At 38.7% G+C, this 23,988-nt stretch overlaps 2 protein-coding genes across 4 annotated transcripts in view; one reads left to right on the top strand and one right to left on the bottom strand.

Annotated features, from left to right (window-relative positions):
- Positions 1–23,988, bottom strand: part of dock2 (dedicator of cytokinesis 2) — a 118,918-nt gene that overhangs the window by 33,556 nt on the left and 61,374 nt on the right. The gene's annotated exons all lie outside the window — the stretch shown is intronic.
- insyn2b (inhibitory synaptic factor family member 2B) lies at positions 1,854–23,859 on the top strand. Of its 2 annotated transcripts, XM_084430591.1 has the most exons (4): positions 1,854–2,195; positions 10,859–12,446; positions 13,090–13,164; positions 21,325–23,859. In XM_084430591.1, the coding sequence occupies exons 2-4, from the start codon at positions 11,071–11,073 to the stop codon at positions 21,491–21,493; spliced, it is 1,620 nt and encodes a 539-aa protein (XP_084286717.1). In that variant the 5' UTR covers positions 1,854–2,195; positions 10,859–11,070; the 3' UTR covers positions 21,494–23,859. The 2 variants fall into 2 exon arrangements, with proteins under 2 accessions (XP_084286717.1, XP_084286718.1); XM_084430592.1 differs by lacking the exon at positions 1,854–2,195 and having other exon boundaries at positions 10,242–12,446.

The raw sequence follows: 23,988 nt of genomic DNA, 5'->3' as shown, positions 1-23,988 counted from the left end.
TAGGTGTGTGTGCATGCTTTGAGTATAGGTGTGTGTGTCCATGCTTTGAGTATAGGTAGGTGTGTGTAGACGTGCATGTGTGTGTGTGTGTGTGTGTGTGTGTGTGTGTATGCTTTGAGTATAGGTGTGTGTGTGTGTGTGTCCATGCTTTGAGTATAGGTAGGTGTGTGTAGACGTGTGTGTGCATGTGTGTGTGTGTGTGCATGCTTTGAGTATAGGTGTGTGTATGTGTGTGTGTGTGTGTGTGTGTGTCCATGCTTTGAGTGTAGGGGTGTGCGTGTGTGTGCATGCTTTGAGTACAGGTAGGCGTGTGTAGACGTGTGTGTGTGTGTGTGTGTGTGTGTGTGTGTGTGTGTGTGTGTGTGTGTGTGTGTGTGTGTGTGTGTGTGTGTGTGTGTGTGTGTGTGTGTGTGTACAGTATGTGTGTATGTGTTCTTCAGTCACTTGTCCTGGTTTTAGTTCTTCTATCCCTGAGGCTGTAACCTTATCTACATCTTTCTCATTCTGTCATTTTCCTCCTCTTATCCTTCTCTTCAAAGCTACCCCCCCCCCCCACACACACACACACACACACACAGTCTTCCCTTTCTCATTTTCATCACTTCTCTCTCTTTCTCTCTCTGTAAACTGATGTTATGAGATTCCAGCTCCACTTCAGATCAAATTAAAGTGAGCTTTAGTGAGAGCAAACCATACGGCCTGCCTTCATCCATAAATGAGGACGTCACACACATCTATTGTTTTTACGTAAGACTAATAGCAATGACTACAGATCAACAGTAACTCTAAAACTAAATGTTCTGCATTTTAAAGATGTAAAAAAACGTCATAATCCAAATCAGATTTTCTATTGATGGCGTCCTCAACGGAGAGGAGATTTAGCACACCAGTGTTATTTTAGTATGATTGAGATGGTGCTATTTTTTTTATATATATAATTTGAATGTTTTTATTTTAATATTTTCTGTTTTCATTTTAATTTTAGCTAAAGTTTCAGTAATTCTGTTGTGTGTTTTTGTCATTTTGTCTTTTTTTTTTAATACGCCTATATAGTTTTTATTCATTTTTATTTCAGTTTTAGTTTAAGTTATTTTAGTACATCGTTAAACTAAACAAAAATGCGAAATTTTGCCTTGGCAACTAGCTTAAATAAAATAGCATTTTATTTCATCTAACGTTTATTTGAAGAATTTGAAAAAAAAAATTTGTTATGGTTTTAGTTTTACTTAGACGATACATTAGTGAGCTCATCCCATAGACTTCCATTGTATTTCTGTCAGTTTCCTAACCTGAACTTTAAATCCATCCTCACAGAAACCTGAGCACATCAAATATCAAAACACTGCCTTGTTTTGATTGAGCAACGATGTTTAACCAATGGAGTGAGCTGGGGGCGGGACTATCTGTTTAACTGACCAATGACAGGTGAGATCAGTGTCTTAGAAACATGTTTGGAAACAATCATTATTTTTTGCAAGTGTTTTTTTTATTTTTTTTTATTAAAAGAACAAACCTCTTTTGGTCAAAAGTTCTGATTGTTAAGTTTGTCTGTGCATCTTTCTTTACAGTAAATAACACTTGCTATCTAATGCAATGACATATTAATAATAATCAATCATTTTGGGGGGTTGCTGTATGTTTTTTTAACCTCAGACAAGACTTTTTTAAAATTATTTAAGGCACAGACACGGAAAACAAACACACATTCGGCACTGCAAACACTCCCTGGACATTTTTCTCCCTATACCTTGAACGCGTTTGTACACTTATATCTGTGTGTGTGTGTGTGTGTGTGTGTCTGTGTGTGTGTACCTATCAGCAACTTATATGACCGAGCAGAAGGGGAGAAACCAGGACACACAGCGGGATTAATACACACATACACACACAGAGAGAGAGAGAGAGAGCGAGAGAGAGAGAAAGAGAGCGAGAGAGAGAGGGAGGAGATACGAGACACTCAGTTCACCAGTAGATGCAAGGAGAGACAGATGTGCTCGTGAGAGAGAGAGAGAGAGAGAGAGAGAGAGACAGATCATAAACACAGACAAGAGAAAATCATACAGACGGATTTAAGAAAGAAGAGCACGGAGGAGTGTGATCTCACACAGGAATATAGGAGAAACAGAACGAGTGAACGAGAGAGAGATGAGGAGATGAAGAACAGTCCGTTCACCTACACAACACTCTTGATGAAGGTCAGTAACAGAGTAAATCATCTAATGAAATATTACAACACCTAAAATATTTGATTAAATGTTTTTACTAATTGAATTCACCTGTGGGAAGTGCTTTTGCATTCATTTCATCAACAAAAATGTATTAAAAGAGCCTTGGTACTTTTAACCTGTACCGTGGTCGTACCAAAAAAGTGTCATGTTTCTCTATGACTTGTACCGTGGTAATGCTGAGATATTCTCTGTGGTATTACCATGTGTGCACCATAGTAAATGAATATGGTAAACATTCAGTACCATGGTGTTTATTAAAATAATGTAGTGTTGCAATCTTTTAAACGCGACGCCACCGCAGTACGTCTGCTCAAATCTCACACGATGTCTGTGTGTGTGTAATTAATCATCATTAATAATACTGAGCAAGTTTACTGACTCTACTGTAAACACATGCTCATGGTTTCACTGTGTGTGTGTGTGTGTGTGTGTGTGTGTGTGTGTGTGTGTGTGTGTGTGTGTGTGTGTGTGTGTGTGTGTGTGTGTGTGTGTGTTATGCAACAACAGGTATCTAATACCCATCTGTTACAGAGACCTCTGATGAAGTGTGTGTGTGTATTTAAATATGTGTGTAATGCTTTTAAATGTGTATGCGTGCATGTGCTTGTGTTTTGTGCGCATGTGTGTGGTAGGATTTATTTGAAAGAATTTTCAATCAGAAATTGTCAAAAAATTACAAAGAAACAGGGAGACATTTAATTAAACGTGGAATTTTGAAAGCCTAGAATATTATTTTCTTGTAAAACATCCTCCAATAATCTCTTGAACTTTGACAAATCATTTTTACAGTGGGTGTTTTGTCTAACTGTAAATGCATTGACTCGCTCATCATCCACGCGTTTGGTTCCAAGCCTTTATGACACTGTTTCGTCTGTGAAACACAAAAGAAGGTATTTTGAAGAAGGACATTGGACCCCATTGACTTTCAATGGAAGGCCAAAAAAAACACACGTTTCTAAATATCCTCTTTAGTGCTTCGTAATAAGGGTTTGGAACGACATGAGGAAGATTAAATGATGATAAAAATAAGGGTGAAAAAAAATACCCCTTTAACTTGTTTATTTTGCATTACGTTAATTTGAAATAACATTCACGTCAGCTATGAATAGTTTGAGGATCTCCCTTTTGGGGACAGATTAGTTCCCAAACTAGCGTGTGTCAGGTGTGTGATTCAGAGTTAGTCTGTGTCAAATCGATTTCATGCTGAAGAAATCTAAACACACACACACACACACACACACACACACACACACACACACACACACACATTCTTGTACATCTATCTTTATGAGGACATTCATTGACACAATGCAATCTCTAGCCGCTTACCCTAACCTTACCCATCACAACTAAGTGCCGAACCCGACCCCTGCCCCTAAACCGACCCTTGACCTCATTATAACCTGATCCCTAAAACCAAGTCTTGACCCTCAAACAGGCCTTTAAAGGCTCTCAGAAACTGTGGACCGGCCAAAATGTCCTCACTTTACTCTCTTTGTCCTCACTCCAATGGTCTAAAACTCAAACTGGTCCTCACAAAGATAGTTGTACAAGTACACACACACACACACACACACACACACACACACACACACACACACACACACTCTTAAACACATGTAAAAGAGAAAGAAAGAAAGAAAGAAAGAAAGAAAGAAAGAAAGAAAGAAAGAAAGAAAGAAGGAAAGACGGACTCAGAGAGACAGACACTCAGCAAGAGATAAACACCAGAGAGAGAGAGAAGGACGAAAGACAAAGAAACAAAACAGACGGTGACTGAAAGAAAGAGAAGAGGAGACAAACGAGCAGAAAGACAGGAGACAGACAGGTGTTTAAAAGAGACGGCGCTGACCCTCTGAACGAGGTGAATCTCCAGACAGCTGTCAAGAAGATGTCCAGCTCATATTTCACCCCAGAATGAGAAGGAAGGAATAAGAAATGTCTGAAATGAAGAAAATGAAGCCTATTTTAAAGGCCATTAAGAGTTTTTTTTTTTAATTGTGACATTTTTATGACAATTAAATTCATAAAGTATCCCTCAAACTCTTATTATTACTGTAATGGCACAGCAATCCCAATCCAATTCAGATTGTTAAATATTTAAAAGTCTTGAAAAATTTGTAATGAATAAATAAATGCATAGGATATATGCATATATGCAATCAAAAGTGTGCAGCCTTTAAGATGTAAAATAATAATAATAATAATAATAATAATACTTTCATTAAGCAAGGATGCATTCAATTGATCAAAAGTGACAGTAAATACCTTTCAAATGAATGCAGCCTTGGTGAGCAGAAGAGACTTCATACAAACACACAAAAAAATCTGACAGACCCCAAACTTCTGTACTGCACAGACATAGTTTAATATTTTATTGTAGCAATAATAAGAATCTTCACTGAAGTAATGTGGCCTGGATAATGTTTTGTGTGATTTACACAGAGAAGAGAATGAAATGAATCAGTGAATGAACGTGTGCTTGAGAAAACCTGCGTCATCCTCCAAAAGAGGTGAAGACACAAACATCAGCTCGTCTCTTGGGACGCTTGTGTCCTTCTGAAGGCAAATGCACACTCTCTGCCTTTTTTTAAAAAGCTGTTTTCTTTTTAAGCTGATAAATCTTTTAAGCTACCCAGATACTCTCACAGACCCAAACACACACGCGTCTGATTGGTAAACACACTCGCTCCGTCACACGACGAGTGAAAAATAAACAAACGTTCGCCAGAGAGCATTGGAGCGCATCTTTGTGTGTTTTTGTTGGTTTACTACGGTTTGATAAGTCAAGTATAGCCATTACCATTAAAACAAACCTCTAGAACTCTAGTTCTAGCTCTAGTATTAACGTTTAGCGTGTGTGTCGTCCAGCAGCGTTTGTGCTCCAACCACCCTGAACACCCTGGTAACCACACAAAACAACCTAGAAATCCCCTAGCAACACCCTGGCAACCATCCCAAACACCCTAGAAACACCATGTCAACCAATCAGAACAACCTTGCAACACTTTAACAATGTTCTAGTAACTCCCTGGAAACAACCCAGAAGGGTTGACAAGTGGCAACAACTAACAACCACCCAGAAAACCTAGGAACCTCCTAACAATGTCATAGCAACTCCCTGGTAACCACCCAGAACACCCCAGTAACGCCCTGGCCACCACCCAGAACAAGCAACCCTCTAACAATGACTTATCAACTCCCTGGTAACCAGCCAGAACACTCTAGCAACACCCAGGTCACCACCCAGAACACCCTAGCAACTCCCTGAAAACCACCCAGAAAAACTTAGAAATTCTAATGCCCTAGCAACTCCCAAGCAACCACCCAGAACAACCAAGTAACCCTCTAACAATGACTTATCAACTCCCTGGTAACCACCCAGAACACCCTAGTAATGCCCTGGCCACCACCCAGAACACCCTAGCAACTCCCTGAAAACCACCCAGAAAAACTTAGAAATTCTAATGCCCTAGCAACTCCCTAGCAACCACCCAGAACACCCTGGCAACAACCTGGTAGCCGACCAGCACAACCAAGTAACCCTCTAATGACGCCTTAGCAACTCCCTGCCAACCACCCGGTACACACTAGAAAACACATTGCAAAATGCTAAAATTATTATTATAATACTGTGGTTCTTTTAAATATTTAAATGGGAGCTACAACAATGCAATACTACAAGGTCCTGTGAAGAATACTGCGGTATTGCCATGATACCATGATTAAGAAAAAACATTGTTATACTATGGTACATTTGGGTATTTGTATTTAGTGAGTGCTTAGTGTAGTATATGTCAGTGTGCATTGAGAAAAAAATCACAGTGAGAGCCATTTCTCACACACACACACACACACACACACACACACACACACACACACACACAAACACACACAATATATATATGCAGCTGTGTGTATATAGTAACATTTCCAATGTTCTTCCATTAGGTTTCAGTGTGTGTGTGTGTGTGTGTGTGTGAGAGAGTTATGTGTGTAATGTAACTCCCGGCATCTTCCTCTCTCAATGCGTCTCAGAGGTGTTGTACACTTCGACTGGTTAATATTGTATATCACAGCCCTAAACACACTCGCGTGTATCTCTCTTCGTAAAATCTCCCAGAGCTTTGTTCAGTTTTATGCTCCTCATAACTGAAGCTCGAATTACATCATACCACTCTAAAGCCCGAACCTCCAGCCAAACCAATGAAACCATCACAAAAAGAAGATAAAAAGAGCAGATTTGATGTAATTGTTGTTATTAGAGTATTGGAAAAAGAGGCAGATTCCTTCAAATCTCATTAGATCCCACTGGTAGCAGTTAAAGGCTCCAGATAATGAACAGACTGTCTGCTGGGCTTCTGCGGTCTGAAATGAACACCTGCAAGCCAATTGCTAATACAAATTCCTCTTTGTTGAGTAAATAAAAAGGAATTATCGAACAAGCTGACAGTTCAGTGACGCAATGTAAAAGACCATCATGCTAGAGCTCAACACCTTCATGACTCTATTACATTATTCACTTGACATGTGCATTGATGTTACAGTAAATGCAAATTTGAACTTTCTTGGTTTAAGTGAATGCATTTTAACTGGAAAATGCTTGTTTGAAAGGTTTGAAAAAGGTTTAAAAAGCCTTGAAATTTGATGATTTAGATAACATAGTAGAGAGAACGATAGAACAAATGATGGATGGATGAAAAGCACTCCTTTTACCATAATGCATCATCATAATGCATGAATTACAATTCAGTAAATTCCTTTTACTGTCATTCCAATTCAACTTCCTAATGCAAAATATGTTTTTTTGGTCAGTGTGTGTGTTATCAGGACGGTGTGGTGACGGGACGCTGCACATGCGGCTCCTGAATATTGATCACCGCACACAGAGATGCCAGAGTCTATTAGATAAGGTGTGTGTGTGTGCGTGTGTGTGTGCGTGTGTGTGTGTGTGTGTGTGTGTGTGTGTGTGTGTGTGTGTGTGTGTGTGTGTGTGTGTGTGTGTGTGTGTGTGTGTGTGTGTGTGTGTGTGTGTGTGTGTGTGTGTGTGTGTGTGTGTGTGTGTGTGAATGATGACACAAGAGAGGCTCAGAAAGACAAAATCAAAGTCAGGAGTAACGGAGTGTGAAAGAGAAGAAAGAGAGGAGGAGTACAGGGCTCGATCGGAGCTGATGAAGAGATCAACAGAGACTCTTAGTGTGTGTGTGTGTGTGTGTGTGTGTGTGTGTGTGTGTGTGTGTGTTGGAGAATGGAGGGATGAAATTGGAACATCTAAGTGTATGCTGGTGAACCGTAACGAAGATCAACAAGAGAGCTCAAGAAAACAATACTGAGAGAGAGAGAGAGAGAGAGAGAGAGAGAGAGAAAATGTGTGTGTGTGTGTGTGTGTGTGTAAAGACAAGGTGCCCTTACAGAAAAGCACTGTTGCAAAACCATAGTAATGTATCAGATAATATACACTCTAGAAACTTACACTATGGAGTAATTTTTTTTTTTTTTTATGAAACATTTTTACACTTGAAATCATTGAGTAAATCTTAAAGTTGGCATGAAACTGAAGCTGTGATTGTCTTTTCTTCCCTATTGTGTCGTATATATCCGAGTGAAACGCTTCTGGAACAAGGACAAATGTGGGCGGGGCTTGATTTGGTCTGTGTGGAATTGATTGGATGGCTGTGGTTTGCTATTGGTGGATCTCATGTGAGTGACAGGTTGCTCCGCCCACATCATCAGAGAAGAGAAGAGATGCTGCGAGTTATTCTCTTTCAAGATTACCAGGAACATGAACTTAAAACAATAATGATATGCACGGATTAATCATTTATAATAAACACTGCAATATTTATCACTAAACATTAACAGATCCTCCTATATTAATTTAGTGTAAAACCACACAAAATAAAAATATTTCAACATTTATGCATTTAACACTTTCAGTTCATATCAAAGAAAATCAGATATCCTTGTTATTATTATTGACTGTTATTTTGTGTCCAACTTACTAAATTTCTAAAGTTGTTGTTAAAGATGAATAATACTGATATGCAATAAGTAACAATTGTAGTTCTTGAGACTGATTAGAATAATTTCTCAATTGATTAAAATGTAACAAGAATATTTAAAAAAATATATGATTTATTAGTCTAATACTAATTACTTTTTGTTAAAAAACTTAAAGAATGATGTACATTTTAAACAAAAATAACTAAGGTAGCATAGATATTTATTATTGTGATATTTACAAACCCACATAATATTTTTACAGTGTACTATGACACGGAATTATTATAATATTTAAATGTACAAAAAAAACATGGTAATATCATGGTAATATGGAACTCTTTGTTTGTTGTTGTTAATGAATGCAAAAGCACATCATTGTATTACCAGAGGACTGTAAGCTGATCCATTTCAAGGTCGAAATGTGTCAAACCCACCAGATCAATGAATCTAAATTCTTCTAAACACACCACAGAGCACACGGCCGTCCTGAAACACACACTCCCTCTCCGGAGGATTCAGAGAGACACACACATGAAAGACGAGAGGAGGGGATTTGGCTTCGGATGTCTTTTCCAGTTTGTTCAAATTAAAGTAATCCTAATGAACGTAAGTGCTGGCCGTTCATAAGAACTTCAAATATTCAGTCAAATATTCCAGACTCTCCTAATTGAACACACACACACACACACACACACACAACTTCTTCCTCATTAGGCCCGTTGTGTGTGTGTGCATGAAATAAGTGAGTAGTGTTGTATTATAATGTAAATCTGTTAGAGGCTAATGGGGGTCATTAGCATTTTCAAGCAACAATATCACACACTTACACACACACACACACACACACACACACACATACACTAACACGCACACAAACAAATACACACACACACACAAACACACACATACTAACACACGCGCACACACACTAACCCCCCCACACACTACCACACACACACACACACACTAACACGCGCACACACACACACACAAATGCACACACACGTGCACACACACACACATACTAACACACACACACACACACACATACTAACACACACACACCACACTAACACACACACACACACACACACACACTTTCTCTAACACACACACATCACACACACACACACTCAAACGCACTAACACAAACACTCTCTCTCTCTCTTTCACACACACTCACACACACACACACACACACACTCACACACAGTGTTTGGGTCAGAGGCAGCTTTGAGTCGGTCTCATAAAAGAAAAGAAGCTTAACAGAAAACAAGATATGAACTACAAGACACAGAGAGCTTATCAAAGAGCAGAAGAGAGGAGGGCGAACACACTCCCATCTTAATGTTCACGGAAGCAGGAACACACTTAAGAGGAGGAGGAGATTACAGAGGAATAAAGTGATAATAATAGGCCCTTCAGGAAGAGAAGCAGAGAGAGAGAGAGAGAGACTTTAATCAGCTGGATGTGACATATGGGGGATTTTGTTAACCCTCATTAATATTCGTAATAGTCCTGTTGGGGTTATTGGAGTCTCTGAGCGTAAGACGGACGTGAACTTTAAGAGCGTCTCTCTGGTTTCTCCACTTGACTACACGATTACACACACACACACACACACACACACACAGTGTTGGGGAGTAACTAACTAAAAGTTGTGGCGCTACTAACTTTTCAGAAGTTTAGCGGTTTACAAAAAAGATCAGATTTTCAAGTAACAAGCTACTCCTTCCATCAAGTATCAAAACAATCTATGTGTTTTTTGTCACATGTTGTGCTCTAGAGTCAGGTGAACTCAGGCAATCATTATGGGAGGACAACATAAATATAGATTTTCATAAATATGTATAAATAAATAAATGCAAATCATACATTTTTTAATACATTACTAAATAAAGTAAATCTATAACTTTATGAAATGCATAAATTCATGAACTATATGAATCATTATATGGATCATTTATTGATAATTTGCATTTGTTTCTTTCTTTCTTGATTTTTAAGTTTGCAGGTTTCATTGCAAGGCTTGATTCATTTTAGTGAACTGATTTCCAAAATCAATTAGCGGATTCCTTTTGTCTTACTTTTCATGACAAAATAGTTGTTTTATACTCAAATATACACATTGCATTTGCTGATTCAATACCGTTAAAAGATGCACTCAGTAATATTTAGCTTATGTTGCACTGGCCGATATGACACTGAAACTACATGGAAGCAGCTCCACACACAATCTCAATGTTCCTGTTACCAATGCAATTGAGAAAATAAATTATTCACAGTTAGCCATGATTTATTTATTTTGTGAGCAAAAGAGTCTGAGATGAAGTGAACAGTGCGCTGTAGTTTCCTCGATTTCTTGAAATCCTTTTGCCAAGCTACAGTATGTCTCATTCGTGTAAAACTTTTTAATGAGAGTAAAATTGCTGAGTGCACCTTTAACATCACCAACCTATCTGAGATGCTCATTGTTTTAGTGAGATAAAGACTACTCAGAATAAAAAGTGCTATCATTAAACAGCTTATTTTTGTCAGTGCAGCTCCAAAGTGTCTACTTGAGAATCTACAGCACATGCACATTCATTCTGATGTCTTTTACACACTTATTCTTTTTCTTCAAACAGGTAAACAAGAGAAAAGCAGACACTGGATTCGCAGGAAGATTGGTGAGCAGGATCTGATCTGAAACCGGATTCCTGACCGATGCAAACACCGTGGAATACCGTTTCCCAAAAACACGCAGTGGAATAATCTTTGTTTTAGATGGTATGCTTAGAAACGAAGGCCACACCCCCTTCGGCTCCTCCTCAGGGGGCTGAGCCAATCAGCAGAGGTCATGGGCCGACGGGCGGCTGATGCGTCCAATGCGGTGCCGGCGCTGGAAGTGCCTCTCGCTGGTGGGCGGGCCATGCTGTCTCAGAAATGGGGTCCTCTGTGCAGTGTTGGCGTCCAAACCTCGCCGGGCCTCCGTTCGCTTCCGTCATTAAAGAGAAGGACGCAAACGGTCAATGGACCGACTGCAGAAACCATGTCACTGGACCGGATGAGGCGTTGTGAGGTCAACGGCAGGCATGTCGTCAAACCGGCTCCCAGGAATGGACCGGACCAGACATCCCAGGAGAGCGAGGTGTACTGTCAAATCAAAGTCAATCCAAACCAATCAGGGCTGAGAGGGAGTTTAAAACGAACCCCTCGGTATGTTAACGGCAGTGTCGTTGCACCCGAGGTGGTGGGCGGAGTTTGTAGCGAGGGGGCGGAGTCAGAAGAAGCGAGGCGGCAGAGTCAAACAATGACGCGTGATTGTAGGCGGGGTCAATCACTGAGAGGGGAATCGTCCAGGCCGTCATTGCACTGCGGAAACGTCGGCTCGTACGCCACACCCCCTCGACCGTGCCGGATGATGACATCATCGCCCAAGCTGTGCATGAGTTGTGGGCGGAGACAGTCTCAAGCCCCGCCCTGCATGGCGGCCGCTTGTCGCAAACGAGCCGCTAGTCAGGTTCAAGCTAGCATGACGCTTCCGACGCCGCCGAGGAAATGCTGTTCACCTCGGCTGCAGAAACAAAACTCCACGGTGGCACAACCAACGTACGCACAAATTCCCAATCACACACCGGACACGCAGAACGAGACAACGTGCTCCACCCCCTCGCAACACAACAAAAAAGACGCACTCGCAAAAACAGAGGCGTCGACGCAGTCTGAGAAACCTAAAAACGACTCGACGACGCACAAAACGCAACACACACAAACACGAGTCACGCACACAACTAAAACCGAATCAACCACACAACACGCAACGCAAAAGACTAAAGACAAGTGTGCGACCACGCAAACGCACACACCCGTTTCCGCCACGTCTAAACCGATTGGCTGTGAGTCAAAAGCCACGCCCACTCTTCCACCCAAGAAAGGCTCACAGTTGCAGGTTAAATCTAAGCCGGCACCTCCAGAGCTTCTGATTGGTTCAAGGGCGGAACCTAAACCGCAAACCCCGCCCCCTCCCTCAGAACCTAAACCTGAGGCAGAAACAGACACTAAGGACACCAAACCACCTCCAAAAGATGAGATCCCACAATGCAACGGTGCACCCGGTGTTCTACACGGACTCCTTCATAATGTAGAGGAAAACCTGCTGTATAATCAGGAAAAGATCAAAGTTCTTCTCAATGTCATCCAGGATCTGGAGAGAAACAAGGCAATGAGTGAAGGGTGAGTGAGAGCGAGAGATTAAGGCTCTGGAGTTCATGCAAGCGTGTTTGATTTGTGATTCTGCACTTCCATCATCCCATAACTCCCCTGGTGACTGATGTATCCTGAGGCAACCCCTCGGGAATCTCCTTCATCAATGGAACGGTATCTCACACATATCTGATGTCTTATTTTCTGTCACATCTTTACCATTTACACTCTCTCTTAATCTCTTAAAAGTTTCTTTCCTTTTTTATCCTCCATCCACACACACACACACACACACACACACACACACACAGTCCCGTCAGAACTCTGCTCTGATTAAAAGCTCAGATGTGTCAGAATCGATCAGGGAAAGTGACTGTGTTATATGCTTTAAAGTGTCCATATTCATTACATATTCAAGGACATTCAATAGAGGTCTGTATTCCTGTGGGATTCCAGCTAGCCTTGGTTTTATTTGTTGTGATGCAGGACTAAATTTCTGAGTTGCAGAAAAACTCAGTATGCAGTCTCGATTTTATATATATATATATATATATATATATATATAGGATGGAAAAGACCTCTAATTCAATGTTCTGTGAGTGTGAATCACATGCTCAAAGCGTGTGTGTGTGTGTGTGTATGTGCAGGTCTTCAGACTTATTTGTTTTTTCAGGCGTTGTTCATACAGAACTGGTCAGGACATCAACAACTGCTCAACCTGCCAGAAAACAGCCTGCATTATATACAGGTAAACACGACCGTTAACAGCCCACGTATGTCTATCATGCCGTAATTTAGTCCGTCCATGTTCATGTCCGTCATTTACAATTAAACAGGCTGATTTTGCTACTGTACTATATTTAAATGACCTCTGTTGTGATTGGCTACTCTTCACATTAACAATGCGAAGTGACGCAATGTTCAAACATGAAAGCACATTGATTGCATGACTTTGTTCAACATCAAAGCATTTCACACAAGTGAAAGCATCAACTAATTTTTAATTTTGTGATTTGTTGAGATGGTTAGAAGCTGACAAACACTCACGTCAACACATTACTTTTCAGACTTTCAGCAACAGAGATCAACACTACTTCATATCTGAATAGAACAGAACGCAGAGGTCTATTTTTAACTTCCAAAGTCATGTTAAAAAATGCAGCGCTAAATGCAAGGCAACATCTACAGTAAGACATCCGTCTGATGCATATGCACATACTCAGATCAACAATTAAAAAATGTGTCTAGAATTTGCTCCATCAGATGGAGTTTTCTGATGTGAATGTCAACTTTATCTGTATAGTACTTAAAGGGTAACTCTCGCCAAAATTGAACCTAGGCTCTTTTTGTGAATCTACCCGAGTCAAACTTTTGTTTAAAAGCATAATTAGAATGGAAACGCCACTTTTAAGTCTGACTGTATTTTCGTTTTCGGTCAAATTGCCTTTTGAATGGGAGTGAATGGGGCACGACTATGATAGCATAAAAAAATCGCTATTTTTAAAACACTAATGCGGCTCGACACAACATGAGACTGTGCTGGAAGTATCACCAGAGGCTCTACACATGAACTCCAGCATTGAGAACATTGTTTGTGTACACAGAGTTTACTAAAAAGAAAGATTTTGAAAACTCACTGTAGCTGTTGTTCTTCTCGGCCGTTGGCATTTTGTCAGTCAGAAATAGTCGATCTGTATCACTGAACCATTTCATTATTATATGAGGATCCTTTTTCAAATACAAGGTCAATATTGATTTTCACTAACGACAAAACAACAAATTATCCGTGAATTTATATGGAACTAAGCTTTAGGAGCTTTCCATCTTTACTCTCCTTCTTAGTGTTAAAAAAAAAAAAAAATTTGATGCTATCATAGTCGTGCCCCAAGCACTCCCATTCAAAAGGCATTTTGACCGAAAATGAAAAATACAGTCAAACATAAAAGTGGCGTCGGCACCGATGTGCTGACATATGGTGCCGTTGTGCATCGGGCGACCCGAGTTCGAATCCCGGCTCGTGGACCTTTCCCGATCCCGTCCCCCGTCTCTCTCCCACCTCGCTTCCTGTCCACTCTATACTATCCTATCACAATAAAGGCAAAAATCACCCAAAAAAATCGTAAAAAAAAAAAAAAAAACATAAAAGTGGCGGTTTCCTTTTTAAATGTGCTGTTAAACGAAAGTTTGACTCGGGTAGATTAACAAAAAGAGCCTAGGTTCAATTTTGGCGAGAGTTACGCTTTAACACTATAAATCCTGACATATAGGCAGAAAAATATAACTTTTTGAAATGGAACCGTTTATTGAACCCTAAAATGTTAAATCTTAAAAAAGTTTTTTTTTTATATGTATTGGGCTTTTCTGATTCATAGAGTATGTAATAAGACAATATGAACTGGAGTAGTGGAAAAAAAAACTACATTTTATTCAGAGGCCCAATGTGAATAAAATTATACAATTTGGTGCAGAAGCTGATGATGATAAAATTATGATGTTTGATATGTAAATCAATGCAAACTATATAGCAGATACTTACATAAAATGCATGTGATTATCAGTCTTCGTTCTATATCTCTCAATAATATGTCTTAGTAAGATGATATTTAAATGCTTAGTTTTATGATGAAAGCTATGTAGTTTTAAAACATTTAAAGCAATGCAATACAATGATGACTGAGAGATGAACCTGATATTTGAAACTCCCATTTTAACATGATAAAAAAAATATATATATATATATATATATATATATATATATATATGATTATCAAGTTAACAAAAGTTCAGTCCAGTAAGTGTTCATCTTAAAACATCACTAACAATATAGAAGTTATTCATTTACTTTATAAAAATTTAAATTTCACAGGAAAAAAGACGAGCTGAAGGAGGGCTTTTGTATAATTATAATAAAAGGCCTTTTACTTGCTAAAAAAGTATAAACTATCAAGCAGACAACAGAAGGATTTGTAGTAGAAGTTAAAAATGTTGGTTACACTTTATTTTAAGGTGTCAGTGTTACAGTGTAATTATATATTTAAGTACTGAGTAATATTAATCAACTACATGTACTTACTTTAGGGTTAGGGTAGGATTAGGGTTTGGTTGAGGGTTAGTTGCATGTAATTATGCATGATTTACTGTTATTACTATGGTAAGTACATGTAACATATGTAACAAGGACACTGTAAAATAAAGTGTTACCAAAATGTTGATGCCTTGGAAATGTGCTTATTAAATATGACACAGTAGGTTTTACAGGGTTAAAACTCTTTAGAGAAAAAAATAAATAAATCCTGTGACCCATTTAAAATGTTATAAATCGTGCACAGAGTCACATCTGAGTTATGTGTCATCTTGGGGGCAGGAACAGACAGAAATGCACCAGGAGACCATGAGGATGATTTAAGAGTTGCATCAATATTCTACAGCAGATCAAAACATCCGACGGGCACCAGAAACTCACGAGCATCTCCTCAGACTCCTCCATGAAGAACAAACAGATTGTATTAGTTTGAATTAGTGCAGCTTGCTAAATCAAGCATTATTGTTACTATTTATCATAGTTAGGGGGGCACTTTCTTCCACTACAAATCTTTAAATAGTTAAATAGATGTGTGTGTAATTTCTGTAGGTGTGTAATGAAGCCCTGAGGGATGGAAACACACACACACACACACACACACACACGCATCATAAAGCTAGAAAAACTCTGAACCTGGAGATATCCCTCCTGTGTCACAAACACACACACACAGACGTACTGGCCGTGTATGAAATTCCCTCTGCTCTTTTATCTCCCTTCCTCTTTTTTTCTGTTGGGATAAACAGGATCATTATTCCCGCACTATGAAGAACTAATCGCACACTAATGCATGTTTCCAGCACTCATACCGCGGTAAAGCCTCGGGAATCAATTAAGAGAGATGGATTTCCTATTGAAGTGTAATCTCATGACAATACAGCATGAGAAAAGCCGAGAACACACACACACACACACACACACACACACACACACACACACTATTGAGCTGCTTTGTCTACATAGCATCCTAACAAACGTGAATGATATGGAGCGCCCTACATAGGTAGCAACTGTATAGACTTAGCACAGTAAACTTGATAAAAGTTCTTTAATTCATTAATTCATTGATTAATTATTTCATTTGTTCATGCATTCATTCACTTGTTGTTCACGCATGCATTCATTACTTTGTCCATTCATTTATTCATTCTTTAATTTGTGCATTTATTTGTTCATTCATTCGATTATGCATGTGTTTGCTTATGCATTCATTCATTAATTCATTTATGCATGTATTTGTTCATGCATTAATTCATTAATTCATTTATGCATGTATTTGCTTATGCATTCATTCATTAATTCATTTATGCATGTATTTGTTCATGCATTAATTCATTAATTCATTCATGCATGTATTTGTTCATGCATTAATTCATTAATTCATTTATGCATGTATTTGCTTATGCATTCATTCATTAATTCATTTATGCATGTATTTGTTCATGCATTCATTCATTAATTCATTCATGCATGTATTTGTTCATGCATTAATTCATTAATTCATTTATGCATGTATTTGCTTATGCATTCATTCATTAATTCATTTATGCATGTATTTGTTCATGCATTCATTCATTAATTCATTTATGCATGTATTTGTTCATGCATTCATTCATAAATTCATTCATGCATTCATTAGTTCATTCATTCATTAATTAAACTTTTATCCCACCAGGAGAAACTAGTTTGGCGGCAAAGGTGTCAGACACAAAACTAACAAATTTCCAATAAAATCACTCTACAATAACATGAAATAACACTGTATTTAAGGCAAGTCAGTTCACTCATTGGCCATGTTGTCCACAGATAAAGCACAGACGTACAGCTGCTATCTGCCTCAGTGGGGACAGGCCGATATCCACAACTGTTAGTCGAGATTATGCTTCAATAACATTCAAATTATCACTAAAGTCTGGCAACAATAGTCAAGTTTTGCTTCTTCAAGTCTTCATCCATCAGTGCTTATTTTCCTAGAAGAGAAAGACTGTATATTTTGAATGTGTATATCTGCTAAAAGTGAACTTTTGTCAACTTTTTAGGAGTACACTAGCATATAGATGAGCTCAAAGTAATAGAAATTGACAAAAAAAAAGAAAAAAAAAAGGATTTTAAGGTGTCTTTAAGAATCCAGACCAAGCAACATCTGACCAAAAAAAAAAAAAAAAAATCCTCTGGGTTTGCACTCATGCAAGCTGTGTGATTTATAGCACTAGATATCCTTTGACTCATGATTTCTGGAAGATAATATTGATGATTAAGATTTTTTTCCCCATCTGAAAGTGCAAACTCCAGCTTTGAGCTTTCTGACTGGGTGAACTCTCTTCCCTCAAAAGATCTGTTCATCACAAATTCTGCTTTCATAATTCTTTATCTCTCACTGTCTTCCCTCTTCTCTCTGTCTTTGTGCCTTCGTTCTCTAGGGACGCAGGAAAGTTGAGACAGGTTTGGTTAAAGTGCTCCTTCAAATACAGAAATGTGCACTCCTCTGAAGTCAAACATTTCCTCAGCAGCCCATGCAAACCTCAGGTGGTTGCTCAGCTACTAGCCCGAGTTAAAACCGTCTCTGTGATCCTCTCTATGAATCATTCATGTCTTTATCACAAACGTTATGTGACAAAGTTTATAATTAAGGGCTAAAGGTCTCTTTAAACCACAAACACAGAGTCTGAGCAATAATAATAGTAATGCAAACAGTGCTGATGACAAAAAAGGCATGATCAATTGCACTGAAAAAAAAAACCTCAGCAAAGATGAATTTGCACGGTGCAACAATCATATACATGTAAATGTGTCATCTGGATATGCAAATCAGAGACATCACCTAGCAATTTCCACTGACAAATGACGCCCTCTGAAACGACAGCAACGCTGAAAAACAGATTTACAGCCGGCAAAACTGTCGGGTTTCAAATGCAATACAGAAATAACTAGATTTGCATTTCCTGAAGAAAACAGAAACGCCTGCACGATGGCAAAGGGAAAGTTTGAGATTTAGGCTTTAGTTCTGCGTGTGAAATCTTGCATAACAAATGTTTCGCTGCTATTGTGCTCTTCTACAAAGTCTTGATGTTGTTGTTGAGCTCTACTAGAATAAGTTTTCATGCTTGAATGTTTAAAAAGCACATTATTCTCCTCATATTCTCCATTGTTGCGGCTCCTCTCTTCCCAGTCTGTCAGTAACGCTCTGTTTAGTTCCTGTCTCTATGAAGCCCCTCCTTCTGAAAAGCACACTGTGCTCTGATTGGTCGGCTGGATCAGTGTGTTGTGATTGGTCGAGCGCTTCGAGTGTGTTTGGGAAATGCCCCGCCCCTTACCATAACCGCCAGTTAAACACACTACTAACTAACTCAACCAGGCCCCGCCCCTTTATTCTGCGCATTAATTATTTAAATGAGGAATATTGTGACGTGTTCGTTCCCGGAAGAAACTCGAGACTACAATGGAGGCGTTTCAGGGAGTTCAGAAACACTGACGCTGATATAGAGAAGAACTGTGTGACTTTGCAGAGCTTTTTCACGCTCAAACAGCAACATTACACACTGAAGAGAGATAAACAGTTAAAAAGCATGCTAGGTCTTATTTATTATCAGCTGAGCATCAATAAACATCGCATACAGTCTCTGCAGTATAAAATACAGCTAGAGGTGGTTAAAAAGATGCAATAAAGGCAAAACCAATCATCACAATTCAGTTTGCAAAAAAAAAAAAAAAAAAAAAGTAAGAAAGGAGGACAATTGCAATTCAGTGTGCAAATAATGCAATGATTTATAAAGGATGGCTGTGGGATGGGTGTATTTCCCATACAGTGTTCTCTATAGGCTTTAGCTGTTGTTCAGCATGCTTCATTTATCTCTGTCCCTCATTATGGGCTTTGTTAACCTTCAATACATTCTCTGTCAGTCTGTATTACTCTCTCATCTTTTTACCTATCGTTTTTGCTCATCACGTCCCTTCTTTTCTCGCTTTCTCTCAACTCACTTAGTTGCCGGGAAATTGCAGGCAGGACTGTGGCTATACTGTAAATAGAGGCCATAACCCCTCACACACACACACACACACGCACACACGCACACACACCCTCCTCGTGAAGTTAGATTGCAGTCAGATAAAATGGCCGCTGTGTGTTTGACGCTGTGGTGATAATAGTGTGTGTCAGCAGCCTTGGCTACAAAAGTATGTGTTTCATTCATTTCTATTTCGGAATTGTAAAGAGTTTTAATCCTTGACCCGAAACAACCAGCTCCGAGATACACACACACACACACACAAAAAAAAAGACGACAACAGCACAAGAAGAACTTCGAATGACACAATCCAATCAATTACTACGGCACAATATTGGCTTAATTATAATTGATTATACATTTTAAAACAATATATCTGAAGTTTAATGCAAATTATTTAGGTATGTACAAATATTAACAACCATTTAAGGTCAAATTAAAGTTTGAAATCAGCTAGATTTTTGTTTGTTTGTTTGTTCTTGAAATCAATTAATGCATTTATTCAGAAAGGATGCATTAAATCGATCAAAAATTACAGTAGGGTAATTTATAATGTTACATTATGTTTCTTTTGAACTTTATATTCATCAAAGAATCCTGTTTTCCACAAGTAATAATAATCAAATCATCATATTAGAATGATTTCTGAAGGATCATGTGACAATCACAGGAATAAATTACACTTTACTATATATTCATAGAAAACAGCTATGCTAAATTGTAATAATATTTAACAATATTACTGTTTTTTACTGTATTTTTGGTCAAATAAATGTAGTTTTGGTGAGCAGAAGATCTTACTGTGTATAAGTATTTCTATATATACATTTATACCTACATTTTCACTGTAACAGCGACTTCTTTGATTGGTGGATCTGGATTTGGCTATTAAACATGCAAAGCTGCAATGACTTAACTTCAGAGCTCACAGTGTTTCTTGAAAAGGTTTATACATTATCATTAAAAATCAATCTCTCTATGAAAAAAAAAAAAAGAAAGAATATGATTTTTACATCCTGAACCCGGCTGCTGCGCTGTGAAACTTGTAAGAAAGTGAGATGAATGATGGACTGAGAAGAAGGAAAGAGAGAGAGAGAGATTGAAGAATGTTTCTCTGTAGGTCTGTCTTCAGTTTTGTTTGTTATTTTGACATGTCATATTGTCTTAATGTTCATTTCTGTGTCATGACAAACGATCCGTCGTAAGCAATGATGAAAAGTGTTTTCTTTTCTCTCTTTCATCAATCACCCTCTTCTATCACAAAAAAACTAAATGCATCATCAAATTACATCAAAATGTAAATCTTTTCTTTTTTTTCCTCGCACTTTTAATGTATCCTATGTATTTGCAACAAACAGAAATTGTTATAATCTTAACAACTTTTTATTCTCTGTAATTCAGATTTTTGAGTTGGAAATAATGTGATGTGATATGATTGGAATGTGAGAAATAATTCATTTTTTCTCAGTCCACACGGCAAAAGTTGTTTCGGTGCTTACAAACAAATTACATTTGGAAGGGGAAAAAAACAAGACAAATATTTCTTTTCTTTACAATAACATGCACAGATGAATCATTCACAATAAGCATCAGAACTATATTCATTTAACAGATAACAACAAAGGTTTCTGGTCTTTTTGTGAATGATTCATTAGCGCATGTTTTTTCCAAAGTGCAAAAAAAAAGTATGCTGTATACATTTTCCTATTCAATTCCAGTAATCAATAAAGATAAAGTTGAATCTAATGGTCGCATCTCTCATAGCAGAATTCATTTTTATTTTTATATTCCATTTAATCATATGTATTCCATGTCTTTTTAGCGTGGAGCACGACTTCCGTGTGCAGGAGGGCCGATTTCAGAACATCCTGGAAGAACTGGATGAAAAGGAGTACGATGTTCCCGCCCCGATCCCAAAACCTGCCCACATACGACCGCGAACCAAGAGCCGCGTCAAGAAACTGCGAAAGAAGTGTTTCTGGTGGCTGTAGAAAACCATCACATGATGGTCACGATGCCGCAAACCAAACGCTTGTGGACGTACGAGTTTCATAATCCAGTCCAGCTTCCAAACACAACTTTATGACGTGGAGAAAAGGATGTTGCTCTTACTGAACGGATTATTCTTTGATATAATTGTTACAGTGTGAGGAACTTCACTGAACCAAAAGCTCATCTGACATCCTGAAAACTTGAGGACAATTTAAAACCCAAGGAGACCCACAAGACCTCGCGACCAACCAGTCAATAAATCCCCTTCACAGTGTCTGACAGAGCCGGAACGCAGTCGATATCCCTCTTTACCCTGATGGACTGATGGAGATTCTCCGTCTCATCTCCTCGTCACCGTTCTCTGACCTTTGTGTGCAGATGGCTTTCGTCCCGACTAATGAATGTCTAAAGCTCTGTTCCCAAACCTAGTCATCTGCCTACCTACACAGCATTTTAAATAACCGGCGGTTGAGCTCCAGACACCAAGGCCGTCTTATGAGATGCTTTCTGCGATTGCCTTTTCCATCAAGGATATGTGCATCTCGACAAGAGAAAGCATCCGACTGACACCAGCTTAATGAAATGCTCTATTGGAACCAATCAGTCACGTATGAGGCTCGTTTTCAGTTAGAGTGCTGCCATGGCGACAGCGGGATTCGGAACAGAGTTTGAATGTTTCAAATGTTTCAAATGCTGAAGTTCGGAATTCCAAAAGTTCTAAAATACGCTCTACGCACGAACGCTGCTGCTGACGTATTTCCGGTGGAGTCTCAGCCAGCGTCTTTACTTCCGCATAGCGCGTTCTATAGCGAAGTGTACTAGCGGCAAAACTTTCATCAAATTCATTTTCTCAGAAACGGAGACAACGATTTTAGAAACCGATTCGCTAGTCGGATTTCGCATGATATGAGAGAATACTCACCCTCAAAGTTGTCGATGTAGCTCGAAATCTATCATTTAAAGCCCTTCTCTTTCTTACTCTTAGGTGTGTCAGCTAACTGCCTCACAATATTGTTAACATCATTCACGTTAACCGCTGGAAGTTCTTGTAAACAGCGAGTGTCCAAAATCGGATGTAAATGGGCGGGCTGAGACAAAACCCGGAAGCGATCGTGCATAGAGCCTATTCCGATGTTACGATGTGATTACTGTGAAATGTGAAAAGCAGGAGAGAAAGTGCGACTAAAGGGGCCATTCACACTGAACACGTTCTTGTATTACATCTGCACCATTTTTTTAGTTGGTCTATGTACATAAACAAGCATTTTTAAAGCTGTGTCAAATTAAAAGTTGTTACATTTTTAAAAATGTATCGAGACGCACACGTTCGGTTCTCTTGCGCCATTTTCAAATGTATATGAACTATTGCTAGATTCATGTCTCACTGAAATTACCATAATTACTAAATGAGATTCCAGTAAGTCAGAAATGATTTATTTCTATTGCAACACTCGATTCCAAAATTGCTGCATAACGCCAACTCTGCTGCACGTGCAGCTTTATTGATGATGACAGTAAAATTCATAACTACATCAATTTACCTCTGTTCTCTCTGTGAATATGCATCAGTTAACGTCGTCTTTGTGAAACAAGCGAATCAGAGTTGCAGCAGCTCATTCACACACAGCCTTTATTGGTCGTTACAACACATCGAAATTATTGAAAAATCGCTAATGTACATATCACCGTACGCAAATAACTGAATGATTTTAATACTTAAAAAAGTTACGTAAAGTCACAATTTTAGGTTCACTCAGAGAGAAATTGGACACATACGTGTGATATGCAAACTGTTTTAAATAGTTAAGATCAATGAGCCGTGGAAAATAACTCAATGTATTACTCGCACGCACCTCTCAGACAGCGTGCGATCCCGAATTCGGTTCTCATCTGCAGCTTATATGGCCAAATACACACAAAATTATGTCAAAATGGCGTCTTGGTGAGTATTCACGTGAACAGTTAATTATGACGTAAGTGAACGTAAACGATTGAGGAATAAAACGTGAGTGTAACAGTATATTGGATCCGTGCATTTGCTCTTAAAGTGACAGCAGCCTAATAAACCTCCTGCCGTCTGTCTTTTCAATGCTAATCAAACAACAAAATACAAAGTAGAAAATCACTCACTGCTCTTGACTGAATAACTTTTGTAGTTTTAATAAGAATCAGCATTTATTTCATTCCTACAGTAAAGACTAATCAGTTTTTAGTTTTTTTGGAATTTGCGAGTTTGACAAAAACATGCGCAGGATTACTAGTCGGAAACTGGTAATTATGGTAATTTCATCATGACATGAACGCCCCATTAATGCACCATGGAATTTCCTCATCATTAAAGTGTAAATGTTTGGTGTTCTCACAGACATTGTAGCTTCAATGTTTAGATCCCTTATGATGAATTTCACGAACACTGATATATTTTTCTCCGTGTTTGATACACACTTTCTTACACACAGATCAGCACTTCATGCTTCCTAGAGTACGTAAGGTT

This window comes from Rutilus rutilus, assembly GCF_951802725.1.
Source record: "Rutilus rutilus genome assembly, chromosome: 14".
Lineage (NCBI taxonomy): Eukaryota > Metazoa > Chordata > Actinopteri > Cypriniformes > Leuciscidae > Rutilus > Rutilus rutilus.
This window is presented reverse-complemented; position numbering and strand designations above follow the sequence as displayed.